General features: G+C 29.9%; 2 protein-coding genes and 1 pseudogene across 4 annotated transcripts in view; 2 read left to right on the plus strand and 1 right to left on the minus strand.

Moving 5' to 3' along the window:
• The first annotated feature begins 540 nt into the window (after positions 1 to 540).
• Positions 541 to 1218, plus strand: LOC113383398 (annotated as a pseudogene).
• A 1813-nt stretch (positions 1219 to 3031) lies between these two features.
• Positions 3032 to 18365, minus strand: part of LOC113382798 — a 59860-nt gene continuing 44526 nt past the window's right edge. The window contains exons 2-6 of one of the 3 annotated variants that reach the window (XM_026621034.1): positions 7019 to 7466; positions 5557 to 5691; positions 4466 to 4683; positions 3591 to 3763; positions 3032 to 3494 (exon numbers count right to left, since the gene is read on the minus strand). In XM_026621034.1, coding sequence (XP_026476819.1) covers positions 3230 to 3494; positions 3591 to 3763; positions 4466 to 4683; positions 5557 to 5691; positions 7019 to 7466 — 1239 coding nt within the window. In that variant the 3' untranslated portion in view covers positions 3032 to 3229. Of the gene's footprint in view, positions 3495 to 3590; positions 3764 to 4450; positions 4684 to 5556; positions 5692 to 7018; positions 7467 to 18365 lie in introns of all 3 variants that reach the window. The other 2 variants (XM_026621033.1, XM_026621035.1) reach the window with 2 other exon arrangements.
• LOC113382801 (V-type proton ATPase catalytic subunit A-like) lies at positions 11857 to 17062 on the plus strand. Its single transcript, XM_026621037.1, is given in 9 exon segments — positions 11857 to 12015; positions 12130 to 12357; positions 12658 to 12852; positions 13006 to 13170; positions 13229 to 13458; positions 13693 to 13814; positions 15507 to 15661; positions 16497 to 16898; positions 16901 to 17062. Coding segments are annotated over 9 exon segments (1755 nt in total). The 5' UTR covers positions 11857 to 11919.

Below are 18365 nucleotides of genomic sequence, written 5' to 3' on the forward strand. Positions count from 1 at the left end.
TTTATTGCAAAATTTTAGAAAAAATAAGTTGTATTTCTTTCAAGATTGCTAAATGCATTGTTTTCAAGTGCATTAATTAGAAACTAGTGCATAATTGCAATTAGAACATAACGTTCGAAGAATTCAAGGACCAGAAGTTAATGGATTGACTAGATTTTTTTTTACATGTTATTCCTGAGGTCGGTTTGTAGGTAAAATTAAGTATAATTAAATAAAGACTATTATTAGATTATATTACAAAAGTGATATAATTTTTAAAAGAGATTTATTTTGGATAAATCATCGTTCGAAATCCATTTCAAAACTTTGTTCTGTACATTATTCCATCACATTATTAAACGATTTCTGTATAATATAGCATAAAATATGAACTAAAGATAAATTCACAATTTATCTTTTTATTTCTATGAAAATTGCCTATAGTATGCCGGAATGTGCAATTTGTTTGAATTATTTCGCCGGCTGCAACGCAATCCATCATATCACATCACCCGAAAATATATATACAAAACCAGGCAATATATTAAAATTTGAATCGGATACGTTTTGCCAAAAACAAATGACTATATTTCATTGTGCTGTAATTGACAAGACCATTTGAACTTTGGGTAATATTTACTCTTGTGTTGAATTTTAGGATCTAAATGTAGATTGGAATAGGATGGTAATAATTTGTTGGTTGTACATTCAGTAAATTTACTGTTAAACTTTTAATAATTTAGTAATTAGTTATGATGAGATATTTGCTAATGACGTGTCTTTTTTCCAATTTATACTAATTTTCCAGATCAATCCGTTCCCATGAATACCCACCGGAGAAGTGTCCTCAGCCTTTATAAAAGGGCCTTGCGTAATTTAGAAGCCTGGTATTGGCAAAGAGATGTTTTCCGATACGAAGCTACTTTGTTGAGAAGCAGATTTGATTGTCATAAGTGTGAACCAAACATTAAAATTTCCCAAGAATTGTTGGCAGAAGGTGAAGAAGAATTGTTTCAAAATCTACATTATCAGCCAATAAAATTTGCTCAGAGCCCTGGAGGAGTGGCATATGCACGAGATGTTGTTCCTTCAGATTGGGTGATGGATTATTGGCATCCTTTGGAGAAAGCCCAGTATCCGAAATATTTTGCAAAACGCGAACGATTGAAGAAGGAGTATATTGAGTTTTATGAAAAGCAGTACGGAAATGGACCGCATGTTAAGGGCCCCTGTGATTGATATATTTGACATATTTTGTGTGCATTTAGTAATTATGGAAATTTAATAAATACATTTGTTCGTCTATATTATTATTAATAACTATTTTACTAATGGTAATCTAAAAGTAATAAACACGTGTCTCCTACCTTTTAGATGCACTACCCAAGCGCCCGCCATTACGCTTGATGCCGGTGTAACTGCATATTCATAGCCATATAAATTGTTCCTTTTGCACAATATTAATCACACAAACAATGTAATGTACACGCAAAAATCCCCAAATTTATCACTAAATTGAATAGTCGAAAATAAAATACTTACACAACCCATTTTGCTCAAGAAATGTCTTCTTCCACAACCGAACCGAAAATGAACACCTTTTTTCTGGAGGTATTATTTGGGTGTTGCCTGAATGCAAAAATATAATTTTTATCAAATAGATCGATCAGTAATAATCGATTTTTAATTTTGAGCCAATTTAAACAATTATGACCTCTTTGGGCTTTATCCAATACAAATATTTTCACTTTTATATTAATTGGTTATGCTTTTCTGGAGGTATTATTTGGGTGTTGCCTGAATGCAAAAATATGATTTTTATCAAATAGATCGATCAGTAATAATCGATTTTTAATTTTGAGCCAATTTAAACAATAATGACCTCTTTGGGCTTTATCCAATACAAATATTTTCACTTTTATATTAATTGATTATGCCTAAGTTATATAAGTTTTTATTTTTCAATAATATTAATTAATAATTATCAATAAATTATAACTCATTATTAATAATTTAAAGAATTGTACACTACCTTGAATTTCAATGAAAAATGAAGAAACAGATATCATTAAATAATCTTTTATTAAAAATAATTTATATTAACTATAATTACTTACAAACTATACAATATACTAATATATATTTTAGTGATACAGATTACAAATTGAAACATTATTAGTCAATCACTGAAATTCGTAAAATTATTTTTGTTTTATTACACAAAAATACAATATGTACATTGACCAAATATTAAACAAGTTATGTACAAAAATAACCAATAACTTTGGTTTATAGCTTAAATTTTGATCATCTTTTAACTATCACCGGGATTATAAAATATTACTAATGAAATATATTTACAATTAAAAACTAAGTATGCATTGTATTGGGTATGGAAACATCAGTTTGTTTTTACCCGGTTTGTAAAAATCTTAAACTAAAATGATTTAAAATTAATTAGGTCTTTATCGGAGATCATTATTGAGATACTCAACCATAAATAAAAAATTTATATTTTTCATTTTATCATAAAGATTTTGTAAATTTGTAAAACAAACTACATAACTACTTAAAGTAATAAAATTTAAATTAAATATATTCAGAAAATGGAAAGTAACATTATTACATAAATGCTTTAAATATAGTTAGGCGAGATTTAATGGTTAGTTATCGTAAATTGCTTTATAAAAAACTGGAGACATAATTTATGTGAAATTTTCTATTAGTTATCAACATGCTTCAATTAAATTCAGATAATTTATTATATTACTATGACGAACATAAATATGATAAATACATAATATCATAGTACAATTTATTGGAGTAAAAATTTACTAGAAGTAAAAATTTATTAATATCTTGCGATGTCGCGAGATTTTCATTATTCTTATTATTTTTTTTTATTATACGTATATAATATTTTAACAAAACAAAGTGGTTTTAAGAACTTTGATTGTTGACAATGAAAAATGTTTTGATAAAAATACATGTGTAAAATATTGATTAGGCATGATTCTCTTAGATAGTTTCTAATTTATGCCCAAATGCCTTATTATCATTGTGTAAATTAATGCAGTGCAACATCAATTACAACATTTTGAATCAATTTAAATTAATATATAAGGTAGCACATATATTCAAACCATAGGTGACGAGTTCGTACTACAAATCCTTTCTCGTAAACGTCCATAACTAAATACACAACGATACAACTACTAAATATCATAATATCACAAATGGTTGCAAAAACTTAATTGTATCCTGTCGATGCAGCCGTCCTGGACTTGTCCAGGACCGAGCTTTGTCTGGATGAAGCATTGAATGGATTTCCGGCGATTCTACTTGCTGCTCCTGAATTTCGTATATAGCAGGCGCAGCAGCTCGGAAGCCGAAAACTATCAGAAACAATGCCAGTTCCGTTTACCGCCAACAGTTTGCGGTAAATGTATTTCTGTTTGCAGCCGGTTTCGTAATTGAGCGGCAATTGTAAGGAACCGCATTGACCGCTGGTGTCCCTGGAATAGAGGAAGATGTGAAATGAAAATCCAATATAGCAATAAAATAAATGACTAATTTCTACGCTATAAATTATATATTTCTATTATCCTTACGCGCATTTCTCAATACGAACTCCTTGCGTATATCCTTCTTGATTGATTATATAAAGCCATTGGTCGTCCTTATTTTGAGCCGCTTGAGGGTACACAATTTCTTCCTTGGATGCACATAAAGGCTCATCGTCATTCGAATCGATACGATTTGTAACATTAACAACACTTTCCACCTAAAAAAATGAAAAAACTAATACGTTAATTGTACAATAAACCATAATTGTCCAATATTTAGTTAGAATATTTAATATTAAATATTCTAACTGAAATTTCTCAAATATTAAAATTATATATGGTCTATTTATTGTAAACAAATTATTGCTAATTAATTAATGCTAAAGATATTTTTGATATATTTGGTTGATATTTACTTTCGTTACAATTCAACATCCAATGATAAAAATTTATCTATTGCAACCAGTAAGTCGAATTTTATGCATAAATGTATTTGAAAAATTCAAAGATAGTATTTCAACTCAACACGTGAATAATATTTAAATATGTTAATTTTACAAAATATAAATAGAAATATATCGGATACTGTGAACACTGTATTGTATATTGCAGCATTTTTATGTATGCAAAAATGTACTTCATTTGCATACAAGTCTCGAATACCACATACTGAAAAATCCAAACCCAGGCAGTCTATCAAATACTAAAAATACTTTGAAAACTCAGAGCTGGTAGAAATTTTGGCATCGTAGATCTTCTATTTTCCAGGAGAATTAAAAACCATCTACTATAACTACATGCACATAATTACCAGAAGTCGTAAAAAGAGAGGCCTCAAGAAGAAGAAATCCAAAGAATCCGACAACCCAGCTTTGGCAAACTTAAAAAATCAAAATGATACGTACAGTTTTTTGTCGTACCTGGTCCTCACCAAACAGATCCATGTATTTCCTTGCTTCCTTTTGCAGAATCGTCGACAAGAATTCTTTCGGGTAACCTTCTACTTTTTCGCAAAAGGTGCTCCCGCGGGCGCACTCTAGACCTTTGTTTCTGTCCGCTATCACAGGGGTCATTCCGGCGTTGGGTCGGTCGGTAGGGAAAAATATATCGGGTCCTTCGGAATCTGGTCCCTCGCCGCCTGAAATCATGATAATATTGTGTCACAATTGAGGTCATTGATGAATAAAGAACAGTTTGCAATGTGAAGAACAATTTGCAATTTAAAATGTAGATCTTTACATTTGGGATAGAACATGAAGTTTGGCAGAAGTTAATACAACATATGTTAATCTAAACGTAACTTCTAAAATTAGTAATTAGTATCACTAAAAATGTATCATTATAGATGAAACATGCTATAAATAGATATAACCAGACGTGTACAGCATCAGAATAAACGCAGTTTATTCAAAATATTGTTTATTGTAGTTTATAGAAAATCAAACCGTTACTCAAAAAAGAATAAGAGACAGTTGATCTCAAAATTTCATAGTTCAGTCGTTGGATATTGCACAAATTTTCTGTTGTGTGATTAAACTTGAAAATACAAAGGCATCCTTCTAAATTTCAGAACAACATACCAAAATTTTCTTGAAAAGATCTGGTAATTTGATGTTCAGGTCAAATACTAAACTTGGACACCAAATTACTATTTAATCCGCCTAGAGTGTACATCATTTATTCCTTGACCCAAAAAATTTAACGAAATATATCTTACAGGTAGTCAGAAGTTAGTTTAAAGCAGAAGTGCTTGAGAGCGTTTTGCAAAAATGGTATTTCCATTTCTCCTTTGGAATAAAGCGTATATGTCCATTCCAAATTAATCTAATGATGAGAAAAGCAAATGTGTACGTGCTGGTGTGGATGAAAATGTGCAAAATACAGGCTTTGTGAATTGGTGAATTAGTGATATTCCGTGCTTTGATGAATTCGTGACTTGCCATTAGTTGGTGATTTGGTGAATTTGATGATTTACCATCGTCATGCCTAGGAATATCGTGGATAGATTTACCTCGCTTACCTCTCGTGAGTGTTGGTTTCTGAGTAGGATATACCAAAACTAAGGTACCATTGCGTCTGTGTACTTGAGGGGCCCCATTATTTATATCATGAATGAATGCAGTTTCGTTACGTCTGCCTCTACGACCTGATTTTGTTAATTGTTAATTATTTTATATTGTAAGAAGTATTATTTTTCAAGCGTCAACAGCATTAATTACGGGTACGCAAGAATTTTGTTAAAAGAAATTTATATCTAAACCCCATCTAAAAGCGATGTATTTTAATCATCTCAAGTCATCGTTTTTAAGAAGCTCAATTGCTAAAAAATTCTAATTTAAGAATGATACAAATTGATGTATGATCACACACGTTAATGAACTTAAGTCAGTGAGAATAAGAAAAGTTAATCACAATCTAATAGCGATATTGATTTATAATGTTAACATTATTGTATTTACATCTTTATATTATATCTACAACATGTACTCTAAGACAATTGAAATAAGTATTCTATTTTTGTGAAATGGATAACTTAAGAGAGTATTCTAGTGTAGAGCGATGAATTTTAGGTCATTTTTAAAGTGTCATAAAAGAAAGCAATGAATGTTTTTACTATCCATTTTTTACCACTTATTTATTAATATTATTAAAATACAAAACAAAAATTAAAAAATAAAAAAGTTGAAAATTGTAGAAACTGGCAGCTGATAAAGTAGTCTCAAAAAATTGGCATCTCAGTCTTGACATGATTTCAGCCCTCCTAGTTTTTTGAGTTTCTCGAATTTTTTAAAAATAGTAAAAATTGGAATTTGGGGATAATCTTAGTTCAGGCTATAGATAAGTCTATAAACAAGACTCTCTGAATATTTCAAGTGAATCGGTCGATTAAAACTCGACTAATCGTGTCAACAGTACTGAAAAAGTCTGTTCTGAGAAAAACGCATTTAAAGTTTTCCGTGAAGCCAAACGAGTATGAAGACCGAGTCAGTAAAATGCCTATATCTCCGAAAATAGTTCAAATTTTCAAAAACCTTTTCGTACCCATATTCATAGATAATTAAACTTTGAAAATATGAAATATAAAAATAAATTCAAGTTTTTGAATTTCTACACTAGAATACCCCCTTAAGATACAACAATCAATAATAAAGCATAAATACTATATTAGATATTTCTCAAAAAATTTAAAACAAACTTGGTCAATTTTTAGAGTTTAGATGATCTTTACACTAGAATCAAAAATCTAGGCAAAAAACAAGAACAAAAGAATTTTTTAACATTTGAAAAGGACTTCAAAGGAATGCCGAGAGCAGATTGTTTAAAGTATCCACAATATTGCCTTGCTCAAATTCTAAATTCATCGTGTTGGAAAAAAATGGTTTCATGTAAAAATTTACTCCAGGCGTTTAGAAACGATAAAAATAAGACCTTTTAATTATTTAAACCACTAGTATTATTTAGTAAATTATTACCATTTACGTGCGGCCTAACTTTCCTCCTCCCCGAATGTCCTCCTGTACCGATCTGGTTCGGAAACCCGCCGACGACGCCGTGACCCTGGCCCTGAACATTTGGGCCAGGACCGTCAGCCACACGAACGCCAACACCGTCCCTAGGATGCACAGTTCCGTATAAGCCAACATTCGAGTAAGGAGGGCTCTGCTGCTCGACCCTCCGGTGCGGATTCTGGACGCCTTCTCCGTAGTCGTGTCTACCATCATATCGGCGTTCTGGATATTGCTGGTGATGATTGTGGTGGAAGTCGCCTGATGGGGACGAGTCGATGCGACGGGATGAAGAACGATCTGCTGAAGCCGATAGGGGGTCCGAGTTCCAGGAGTCTCCTTGGGGCGAATAGGCTGGGGGGTCGTGCTGCCAGAAGTCGAGGTAGTGTGGCGGGTAAGCAGAGGAGATGGTTATCTGGAAAGAAAAATAATATTATAAAAGAAATAAATATAATATAGAAATGAACAAAAAAAACATGTTGCAAATGCATCTTGACTATTACAGACATTCTAAGTACCATCAAAAATTTACTGAGGTGGAATAGGTGCAGATATAAAAAAATTACTGACTGCTGTGTGCTCAGGATAATTTGTCTACTACTCTGTTGCTAATATTATACATCCAGTTTATAGTTTTTTCAAAAAAATCCATATTGCACATCCTCTTAAATTTGATTATTATTAGTTATTATATGATAACCATGTTTGTGATATTTAATAGAAGTATATAAAACTAAATGCAAGTGTTTTAGTGATTAATTATCCTAGGCACAATAATGTCAGTACATATTTGCTATTTTGATTATTGTTATTCTTGATAATTTTGGATCAATACTGACAAATAGTTTTTGAACGATTTGTATTATTATTAATCACAATTGCCCAGATTGTTTGTAAATGAGCTATTGTGTAATCAAAGATAATTTTTTTTTAAATAAATCTATGAATAAATAATCCTTGCTGTTGCTTATTACTAGCTTTGTTTTTAATTAAGAAATTTTATGCTGAAACATATGTAATAGTAGTTACGTAAATTTATTTAAAATTACTCGCAAATCATTATTTATGATTGTTATGATTTTATCAGCTCATGATTGTATTATAATTATCTTATACAAGTTTTAGTGATTTTCACACAAAGTGCTAAAAATATATCAAATATAAATGTGGTGTTTAATTTTTAAAATTGCATATCAAATTTCGCAATTTAATTATTAGATATTCTTGTCTGTTTGCAACATTCTTAGACCATTTGCAACATTTTTAGACTATTCACAACATTTTTGGACGACCCAAAATATTGTTGAGGCATTTGCAATATTTAGAGACGATATCTAATGCAAGTGTGGTGCTTTATTCTCAAAAACTGCTCATCAAATTCCGCAATTTTAATTATGGTATGCGAATAATAATTTTATGGACAAACAACAAAAACTCCTACACCAAATTTATAAACCAATGTTAATAGAATTACGTCGTATAAATTCTGGATATAGACATATCAACTAATTTTTATAGAACTGAAAATGATATTTGGAAAAAAACGTTATACTCAAGGCTATGTACGCGCAAATATAAACATGAGAAATGTTTGAATAAAGTATTAATATAAATTTAGAAATATTAATTTTTTTATCAACTGTCATGTTGAATTTTATCAATGTATGTATTATTATAAGGAAATATTAAAAAATTACCTCGCGGCTAATGACAGTTGCTCAACCAAGGCTGCAAATGCATTTTGTATATAATCTTATTACCGAGAAACATAATAAACTTGTTAAACTTGTTATGTATTTTTATACAATGAAGACATTTCCAACAATTCTATACACAGCAGAAACAACTAAATGCCAATTGGTTTTTTTAATAATTTGAACAAATATAAAAACCAAATTGTGAAAAAAATGTTCAACTCTAAATTTGATAGTACCTAATGACGACGATATAGAACTACTGAACATAATTGTACTTTAATCATTTTTGATTTTTATTTATAATGTGTGTATGTAAATTTAGAGGTGTCATACATGATTTATGAATAAACATGAAATGAATTTAAAAATCCATTTGTAAAACATTGTTAGCGCTTCTGTCAAACATAATATTATTGTGATGTTTACATCCGCAATGTATTTTTTATGTTAATGGAGAATTAAATTAAAAATATACCGGGAAATTAGATGACCAAGATATATTCTATATATATATATATATATATATATATATCTATATATATATATATAATATAAATCATATTCATAGACAAGAACAAGATACCTTCACCAAGGTTCTCTATTGTTCCATGGAATTTGATTTGTAGATGTGTTTGACTAAAAATTGTTTATTCCTAATTTATATAACAATTTACAATATATTTGCAGAAAACATTTAATGCATTTGTTATAAATATTCTCAGGTCATAGTAAATCCAAAAACTAATACAAGAAGTACCAAATTCAAGAATTTAGCCATCTAATTTCATGTAAAAAAACCTCCAAAATTAACGAAGGTAGGTCATTGGATAATCTTTTCTAAATCCACGGAAAATCAACCCATAATTTGTAAACCCAAAATTTGTATCCGCACAAAAACACATGCACGCACACACACATACACACACACCAAATGTTCAGTAGGTTTTGAGACGTAAAGATATATAAAAATTTTCATTTTCGATTTTTTTGCGATTACTATGGCTTGCCCTACGGGAAGTTAAAAATTTATTCGTTTAACTATTTTGTCCTAATTTTCAAAATTTAAATATTTGAATAATTCTTTTAAATAATAAAACAATTTCTCATTTTATATGATATTTTTACAAAGTTATGCACATAAAAGTCTCCCGCATAACATCTCAACAATTTCTGAGGAAAATGCACATATGAAATTTTTGGCATCATTTTATAACGTATAAAACTAATTTAGTGCATTTTATATACTTTGTACTAAACATAATATTTATATTATGATATTATTTAAATGCAACAAGAAATATTTGGCATATGAATACCATTAGAATAAAAGTTATGCTCATTTTATATAAAAATAGAACTGAACTCAATATTTATAATTAAAAACAATGAACATAGGGATAAAACCTAGATGAAAAAATGGGAGTAAAAAATGTATATAAAAATTTATGCAAATTTCAGTAAATATATGATTTGAGTTATAATTAGACACATTATAAAAAAGTTGTAGCAAGAAACTGAGAGTGTTGGGAATTTCCGGAAGTTAATTCACGCAATTAACTCTATAAAAAAATGTATAAAAATATCTGATAGTACAAACATATGTTTCGTTTGTAATATCGAAGCAACAAGCCGGTATTTCCTAGAATTAAAACTCGAAAACCGAGAATCGTGTTGTATAAGTCCTTATACTTTTGATTTATGCTTATCATATCTTATCATTTTAACGACTCAATTAAGAGTTTTAGCATCGTATAAATACTCGGTTCACAGTGCAAAAAAAAACGAATAATTAATTGTGTGTTTTACATAAACACTTTCATCTGTTGGTCTAATTCATTTCCATGCTGGGATTTACCTGAATGTGCTGTAATTCATTATTACTCATAGTGACATAATGTAATCTCGCCTTTGAATAGAGACAACAGAATAAAAATAGAGTTTTTTTGTGATTTTGTATTCATTAAACAATGAAATCTGCTGTGATATGATTAAAATTATAGCAATGATAATTGGCACATGATATTATCATTATCAATTTCTTCCATGACTTTATACTTTGTAGTCGATTTTATTAAATTGACTGATTCCCTTGAAATCACAATTTTTCTCAGTCTTTTTTACTAAATAAAATTTCTTGTAAATATATTATTTCACTATCGTTTCAAGGTGCGTTAAATTGTTAAAGCAAATATTATCGCATATATTTGCTCGTTCATTTAAAAAACAATTTGTTCAAACGAGATAACAAACAATAACTTCGACAATAAAACACAATTCGATTTAGTTACAGAATTCACAAAATTATGGAAAATTACAAGAACTTGTAATAGATACGCAAATATAGTAGAATAGAATTTGTGAATTTTGCATTTTTCAGAACACCTGCGCTAATAAACTGGGAAAAATAATTTTGCAGTTTATTTAACATTACATGTGAGGAAGTAATTTTATCAATAAAATTTTCCTTACTTTTGCTTTCGATAAACTGGGTTATAAAACTGCCGGTAAATCGATTATTTTGACGTCAGACAGGAGCATAAAGTTACAACCGGTTTTAGATTGTCCCAGATCAGGGCGAACAAATCTTTGTGGAAATGTTATTTTATTTGTTACAATCGCTTTTAGTAAAAATTATTTATAGAGCAAATACACCTGTAAAAATACTGTCATTTAATATTAAAAAAAAATGTTCAAAATATATTTGTATAATATACTCTGCTGCTCCTTATTACTTATTTTCAATATTTTTTTAAGAGTACATTTTTAAACAATTAGTCCATGAACTTTAAATTTGTAATATTATTATTATTAAAGATGGTCCAGTGGTTAAGACGATGGACCATAGTCCTTAAGGACTTCCAATTTTTATGCTCATTAGCCATTCACATTATAGTTATTAATACAATATTATAATAATATTAATGAATTAATTCAATCCGATGTTTCGATATTTTACTACAATTCACTTGTCTTTTTTTGACAGCTATGAAATAGTTCAAAATGGATACAACATCCTTGGATAGAAGTAGTCGAATCAGCAAAGGAAGCAAAAATAGTAAAAGTATCGACAAAAGATTTACAGGTGGAAGCAGAGATTTTTATGATGACGAAGACGAAGATACTTTGGGTTACGTTTATTCTGTTTCGGGGCCCGTGGTTACAGCTGCTAAAATGTCCGGCACTGCCATGTATGAGTTGGTCAAGGTAGGACATTGTGAGCTGGTCGGGGAAATAATCAGGCTGGAAAACGACATGGCAACTGTACAGGTACAGAACGAAAAGATACTATAACCACTAATATTTAATAAATCTATCAAATAATTTTTTCATTAATCTTTATGATTTCTTTATCAATTATGCAGTTTCCTTTTTCTATTAAAGGTTTACGAAGAGACCTCCGGCTTAGCCGTCGGAGATCCAGTGACCCGTACGGGCAAACCGCTATCAGTGGAATTGGGTCCAGGAATATTAGGCTGCATTGTGGACGGAGTACAAAGGCCCTTACACGATATACAAAGTCTTACAGGATCAATATACATCCCCAAAGGGATAAACATACCAGCACTTTCGAGGACCGTCAAGTGGGACTTCACCCCCAAAAAAATTAAGGTAAGGATAAGAGGATAGTGGTAAAGGATTCATGTTATAATAGTAATGGAGATATCTGTATAATATTAATTATAGTAGTTTTTACAAATTGGTTGATTGTTTAATTGTTACTATTTTTTTTTTAAATAAAAAAATTCAAAACTTTTTTGCGAAACATCTGCAAAGCACTATTAAAATTCCTACCTCGTTCGTGTGATTTTTCTCTTTGACAAAATTCCGGCTTCAGCATGCTATATTTTATCCGAAGTACTAGTTACACCCGATTTTATCGATTTGATTAAATGTATAATCTATCTAAAGCTGAATACGCCGATGGCTGGAGGTGACATTTATGGAATAGTCCACGAAAATACATTAGTGCAGCACAAGATGATGCTGCCGCCTAAGGCACAAGGATATCTGAAGTATCTTGCACCTGAAGGCTATTACGATGTAGAAGATGTAATAATGGAGACAGAATATGAAGGAGAAGTTACTAAACATACCATGATGCAGGTAAATATTTAACTTAAAAATCACTATTAGAACAACCAATGAGTTGCCAGAGCTAAGAAGTATCAACACGGCAGCTCAAAGGACATTTGTTCTGAATACTGTTTTGAAACAAATTGTTTTTTTTTGCATCATAAATTTTCATTAATCCATTAGGTTTGGCCTGTTCGTCAATCTAGACCAGTAATAGAAAAATTGCCGGCAAATTATCCTTTACTGACGGGTCAACGTGTCCTGGACGCTCTCTTCCCCTGTGTCCAAGGAGGAACGACTGCAATTCCTGGTGCTTTTGGATGTGGAAAAACTGTCATTCCCAAGTCAGTGTACACTTATTATGAACAATATTGACAGTTTTAAATAAACGTTATATTTTACCCAGGCTTTATCAAAATACTCGAATTCCGACGTGATAGTCTACGTCGGTTGTGGAGAACGTGGAAACGAAATGTCGGAAGTTCTCCGAGATTTTCCTGAGCTTACCGTGGAAATTGATGGCGTTACTGAATCTATTATGAAAAGAACTTCGCTCGTGGCAAATACATCGAACATGCCTGTGGCTGCTAGAGAAGCTTCTATATACACCGGTATCACAATTGCAGAATATTTCAGGTAGTTTTATATTGTGTTTTCATTTTATGCATATACATTATTCATATTTTTATCGGACTATAACTTATAAACGACAATGGAAAATGTTTTCTAAAATAATGAACATTATTTCAAGCAACTATTTTTTAATAATTTTTTTCTGCTAGTAATATTTTAAATTTTATTTCACATTTACATCGACCTAACCAAATTTTATAAAATTAAGTATTTATTATATATTAATTTCCTTTCTAGGGATATGGGATTTCACGTGGCGATGATGGCAGATTCGACTTCCAGATGGGCAGAAGCTTTGAGAGAAATTTCGGGAAGATTGGCTGAAATGCCTGCAGATTCCGGATATCCGGCTTATTTAGGTATTATATGAATGTAATTAAAACATCAAAAGCACGTAAGGTCTCTGATGACAGACAAAGTAATATAAAATACAGCTAAACCCCGTTAAGACGATCTTGCATAATACCGCCACTTTACGCCGGTCAATGAAATTTGAAATACGATGTTCCCATCCCGCTTAATACGCTTTTTCACTTGGGACGCATTTTGGTTTGGTCCCAGAGCAATCGTTTTAACGAGGTTTTACTGGATTTGAATATTTTGCCAATTAATAGCTGCGTTTTTATTTTTGTAAATTCATTGGTTCAATTGGTTCATTTCAATTAATTTTAATTCTCGTATTTAGATATTATCTAAAAAAGAACTCATCATCAAGAATTTCTCCCTCTATCAAACTTAGTTTACAACAATGTTGGCAAGAATCACATTTTTCATTAAATTTTAATTAAAACCTGTTTGCTTTCGTAAAACAATACCTAAGTGTGCGTTCTAGTAAGTTGTTTTCGTGCTTTCAAAGAAAATTAATAAAAATGAACAAAGTGATTTTCAAAAGGTTTGTAGCATACGTTTTATTAGCAAATATTTGTGAACGAATATTAAGGTGCGAGAGTTTTCGTTTCTGGTATTGCGTGTAATAAATATTAGCAGAAAAAATTAATTTTTGATGAAGTTGGGTTCAAAATAATTTGTTTGAGTCATTCTCTAAGAGGTGTGGTGTGGAAAAAAATGCTGTGTTGTTTTTAATCAAATCCATGTTATAGCATATACATTAAATGTCGTGAAGTGAATATATTTTCGAATTTCTAAAATGCTTTCAAATCGATAAAAAAAATCTTAAAAATTTTAAGATAATCCACTAATAGATTTTTGTTCCTAAGTATAAACTTATTTTATAAAATATATCAAATTTTTGTTGTATTTTTTTATTTATGATCAAAATAAACAAATCAAATGTTATTTCTCTAAAAAATCTAAAAACAAAAGAATTTTACCCATGTTATTTCCATAAGAAAGTTTAGTTGGTGTGCGAACTATCTTAAAGTTAGTATTAAGAGCTTCATCTTTCAGAAATTTTTTTATCATTTGAAAGCATTTGAGCCTCTGAGAGCAAAGGAATTCGAAAATATCCATATTAAGAACCACCTTAATATACATATACCGTATACCTATAGGTACTTCGCTAAAACCTAATTCTTATTGATCGAGTCTATTATCTGCACGAGAAGTTATTCAACTTTCCTTACGGAAAAACACCAATTACACTTAGTTTATATTTGTTCCAACTGTTAATGAATAAGAAAACTTACTTAAATATTTTTTTTTGGAAGAGATGTAGTTATCTGAAAACACTGTAGTAGAATACTTTATTTCATTTTTGTAACATGGTCTATCTATTGCATTTTATTTTTCCTTTTTTTGACTTTGTATGCAAGTACATTAGTCATATGCATTACATAAGTTAACTTTACAATTTTATTTTATTAGATTGTATATAATTATATAGCGCACCATATATTTTTTTTTGGTCAACAATGTTATTAAATTAGGGGGGGGACTATGGAGGATTTTTTAATTTTACACACCATAGTTATTTTACAAAAGCTCAAAGTGCTCATAGAACTATTGATATCCGATTGCTATCTGATCAAATTATGATAAATTATGAACGCTACTTTTAATTATATTATTATATCTATTATTATTATATCCAGGAGCTCGTCTGGCATCATTCTACGAGCGTGCAGGCCGAGTCCGATGCTGCGGCAGCCCGAACCGGGAAGGTTCCGTGTCAATAGTTGGCGCCGTGTCTCCGCCCGGAGGAGACTTCTCTGATCCGGTCACGTCTGCTACACTTGGAATAGTGCAGGTTAGTAAAATTCCATGCACGTATTTTAAATTTATCAGAATTATGCAATAACCCACATATGATAGGAAAATAACGTACTCCGATATAAAGCCCTCATATAAAATCTGGTTTAGGTACAAATGATTCGGAAATGTGGGACGGTGCTAGTCAAATTTAATTAATTGGTTTACGTTTAATTATGGGAACCAGTATGTAAATATGAATGTATGTGCTGATCATACTTGTGTAGGCGATTATATGTAATTGAAACGATGTAGGCGCAATAAGTAATTGAAAGCTAATACTTGATCTAAATGGATAAAAATGTGAAATATGAGTGCCATTTGAAGAACATTAAATTCTAGTACATTGAAGAAAATTTTGCATGTAGTTTTAAACAGAGGTATTGAATTTCTACTTATAAATTGATTTTAAGCATAATATATAGATTGCAATTTAGAAGTTTCTTCATATTATAAAGTACTTCCCAACATTATAAAAGCCAAGAGCAAAACTTGAAAATCAACAACACAACTTGTGCATCTGATAAGATGATGGATTTTGCCTCAAATTATAAAGGATCAAATTATTAATCCTTGAAGATATTATAACTTAGATTCATACGTAATTTTAGAAAATATAATATTTATCATTACCAAATAAAGGACATTGAAATTGTAATGAAAACACAATCCATTATATTTACTGGACTTGAAATTAGCGGATATAACTGAAGTTGAAATTTGCAAAAAGAAATTGACCAAATCTAGCTAAAGCTTATCTATTATTACAAGCTTTATTATTATTACTTATTAAATTACAATAATTATTAATTAGTAATTATTAAATTACTCAGGTATTCTGGGGTCTGGACAAAAAACTAGCCCAAAGAAAACATTTCCCATCAATAAATTGGTTAATCTCATATAGCAAATACACAACCGCCCTAGATCCATTCTACGACGAACACTTCCCAGAATTCGTCCAACTCAGGACAAAAGTTAAACAAATTTTAGAAGAGGAGGAAGACTTAGCAGAAATCGTCCAACTGGTCGGAAGAGCATCACTTGCCGAAGTGGATATAATAACTTTAGAAATCGCCAGGATGTTAAAAGATGATTTTCTGCAACAGAATAGCTATTCGCCTTACGACAGATTTTGTCCTTTTTATAAAACTGTGGGCATGTTGAGGAATATGATCAGTTTTTACGATTTGGCAAGACAGACAGTGGAAAGTACGGCTCAGTGTGATAATAAATTATTAATTGGAATGCTATTAGGGAATCAATGAGTCAGATTTTATATAGATTGAGTTCTATGAAATTTAAGGATCCTGTCAAAGAAGGAGAGGCTGGTCTTAAGGAACACTTTGAGCAACTTCAAGATGATATACAATCCAGTTTTAGAACTATACTGGAATAAAATGTAATAAATTACATAAAGGTAAAGGAATTTTATAGTCAAAGGCTATGCACGTAAGAAGGATAATAATTGTAATAAGCTGTGATAGAAATATTATGATTTTAATGATCAAAAATTAGTATTATAGAAGCTATGAAATTGCATACAATAGTATTTCAACTACGGTTGAAATAAATACTTTCATGTATACGATTTTGTTTTTGTTGAACCCTCAGTGTACTTTTCTTTCTATAGAACAAATTGTGAAGGTATTTACGTCAAATTTATTATCTCGTTTGGAATGCACGTCATAAAAAACGTTCGCAAACAAATGGCCAATATGCAGATTCTTTATAAAAAAAGATAATTTTAAAATATAGGTTCAAACTATATTTACTGACGCACGCACCTACACAAATAATAAACTCAACGACTTCAACTAATATTTTTTCATAAAAACTACATGAAAAAGTAAAATATTAGTTAATAATAATATTTATTTCACTCAATATAAATTAATTTCAGATTTCTTACTCAATTGTTTATATAAAGCAAAAGTCCATAATCTCATTTTCACCATTTTAATATTTATGAAGAACGTTTATTCTAAATACGACTCATTTTCTATTCAATATAGAAGAAGTTAATGAAGAAATAATTATATATGTCTGCAAAATTATTTACATCATATTGTATGATAATTGATTGAATAATTTAAGTATTGACTTTATTCAATTTATTCAAATCAAATCTAGGTCAGTAAATGAAAAATAAAAATATATAAATATATATATATAAATATATATATAGGCACTAACAAATCTTGCCACATTATTTATAATATTTTACAACTAACTTAGATTGAATTTTTATATAAAGTTAATTTTAACAATTGATGTTAAATAAATCAAAATTACTTGTAAAACGTCGAGAAAACATAGAAATAGATAATCGATTTTTTTGCAAACACAAACATCTTCTTCTATTTGTGGAGTTAAGAAATATCTTAAAATTTTAATCCTGTTTATATTTTTAATTTTTCAAAAAATGTTCTGTGACGAGATTGATATGAAGTATTTTAAGTCAACAAGAACTGATAGTTTAATACGATTATAAATCATAATCATGACCAAAATGCAAAAATGCTTTAAAAAATTCATTTTTATCAACAATATCGCATTTCATGGTGATAACGTTGAACGCGTGGAATACATTTCGCTATATTTGCACTAAACACACATATCAACAAAATTCATATGAATTCTGAAAAGCTCATAGAATTTACTGTTGAAATATTTATTTAAGTCATCTATTTAATTTTATG

The sequence above is a fragment of the Ctenocephalides felis genome, unplaced genomic scaffold (genome assembly GCF_003426905.1).
Source record: "Ctenocephalides felis isolate EL2017-DRISC unplaced genomic scaffold, ASM342690v1 CF-g0.4_SCAFFOLD_03570, whole genome shotgun sequence".
Lineage (NCBI taxonomy): Eukaryota > Metazoa > Arthropoda > Insecta > Siphonaptera > Pulicidae > Ctenocephalides > Ctenocephalides felis.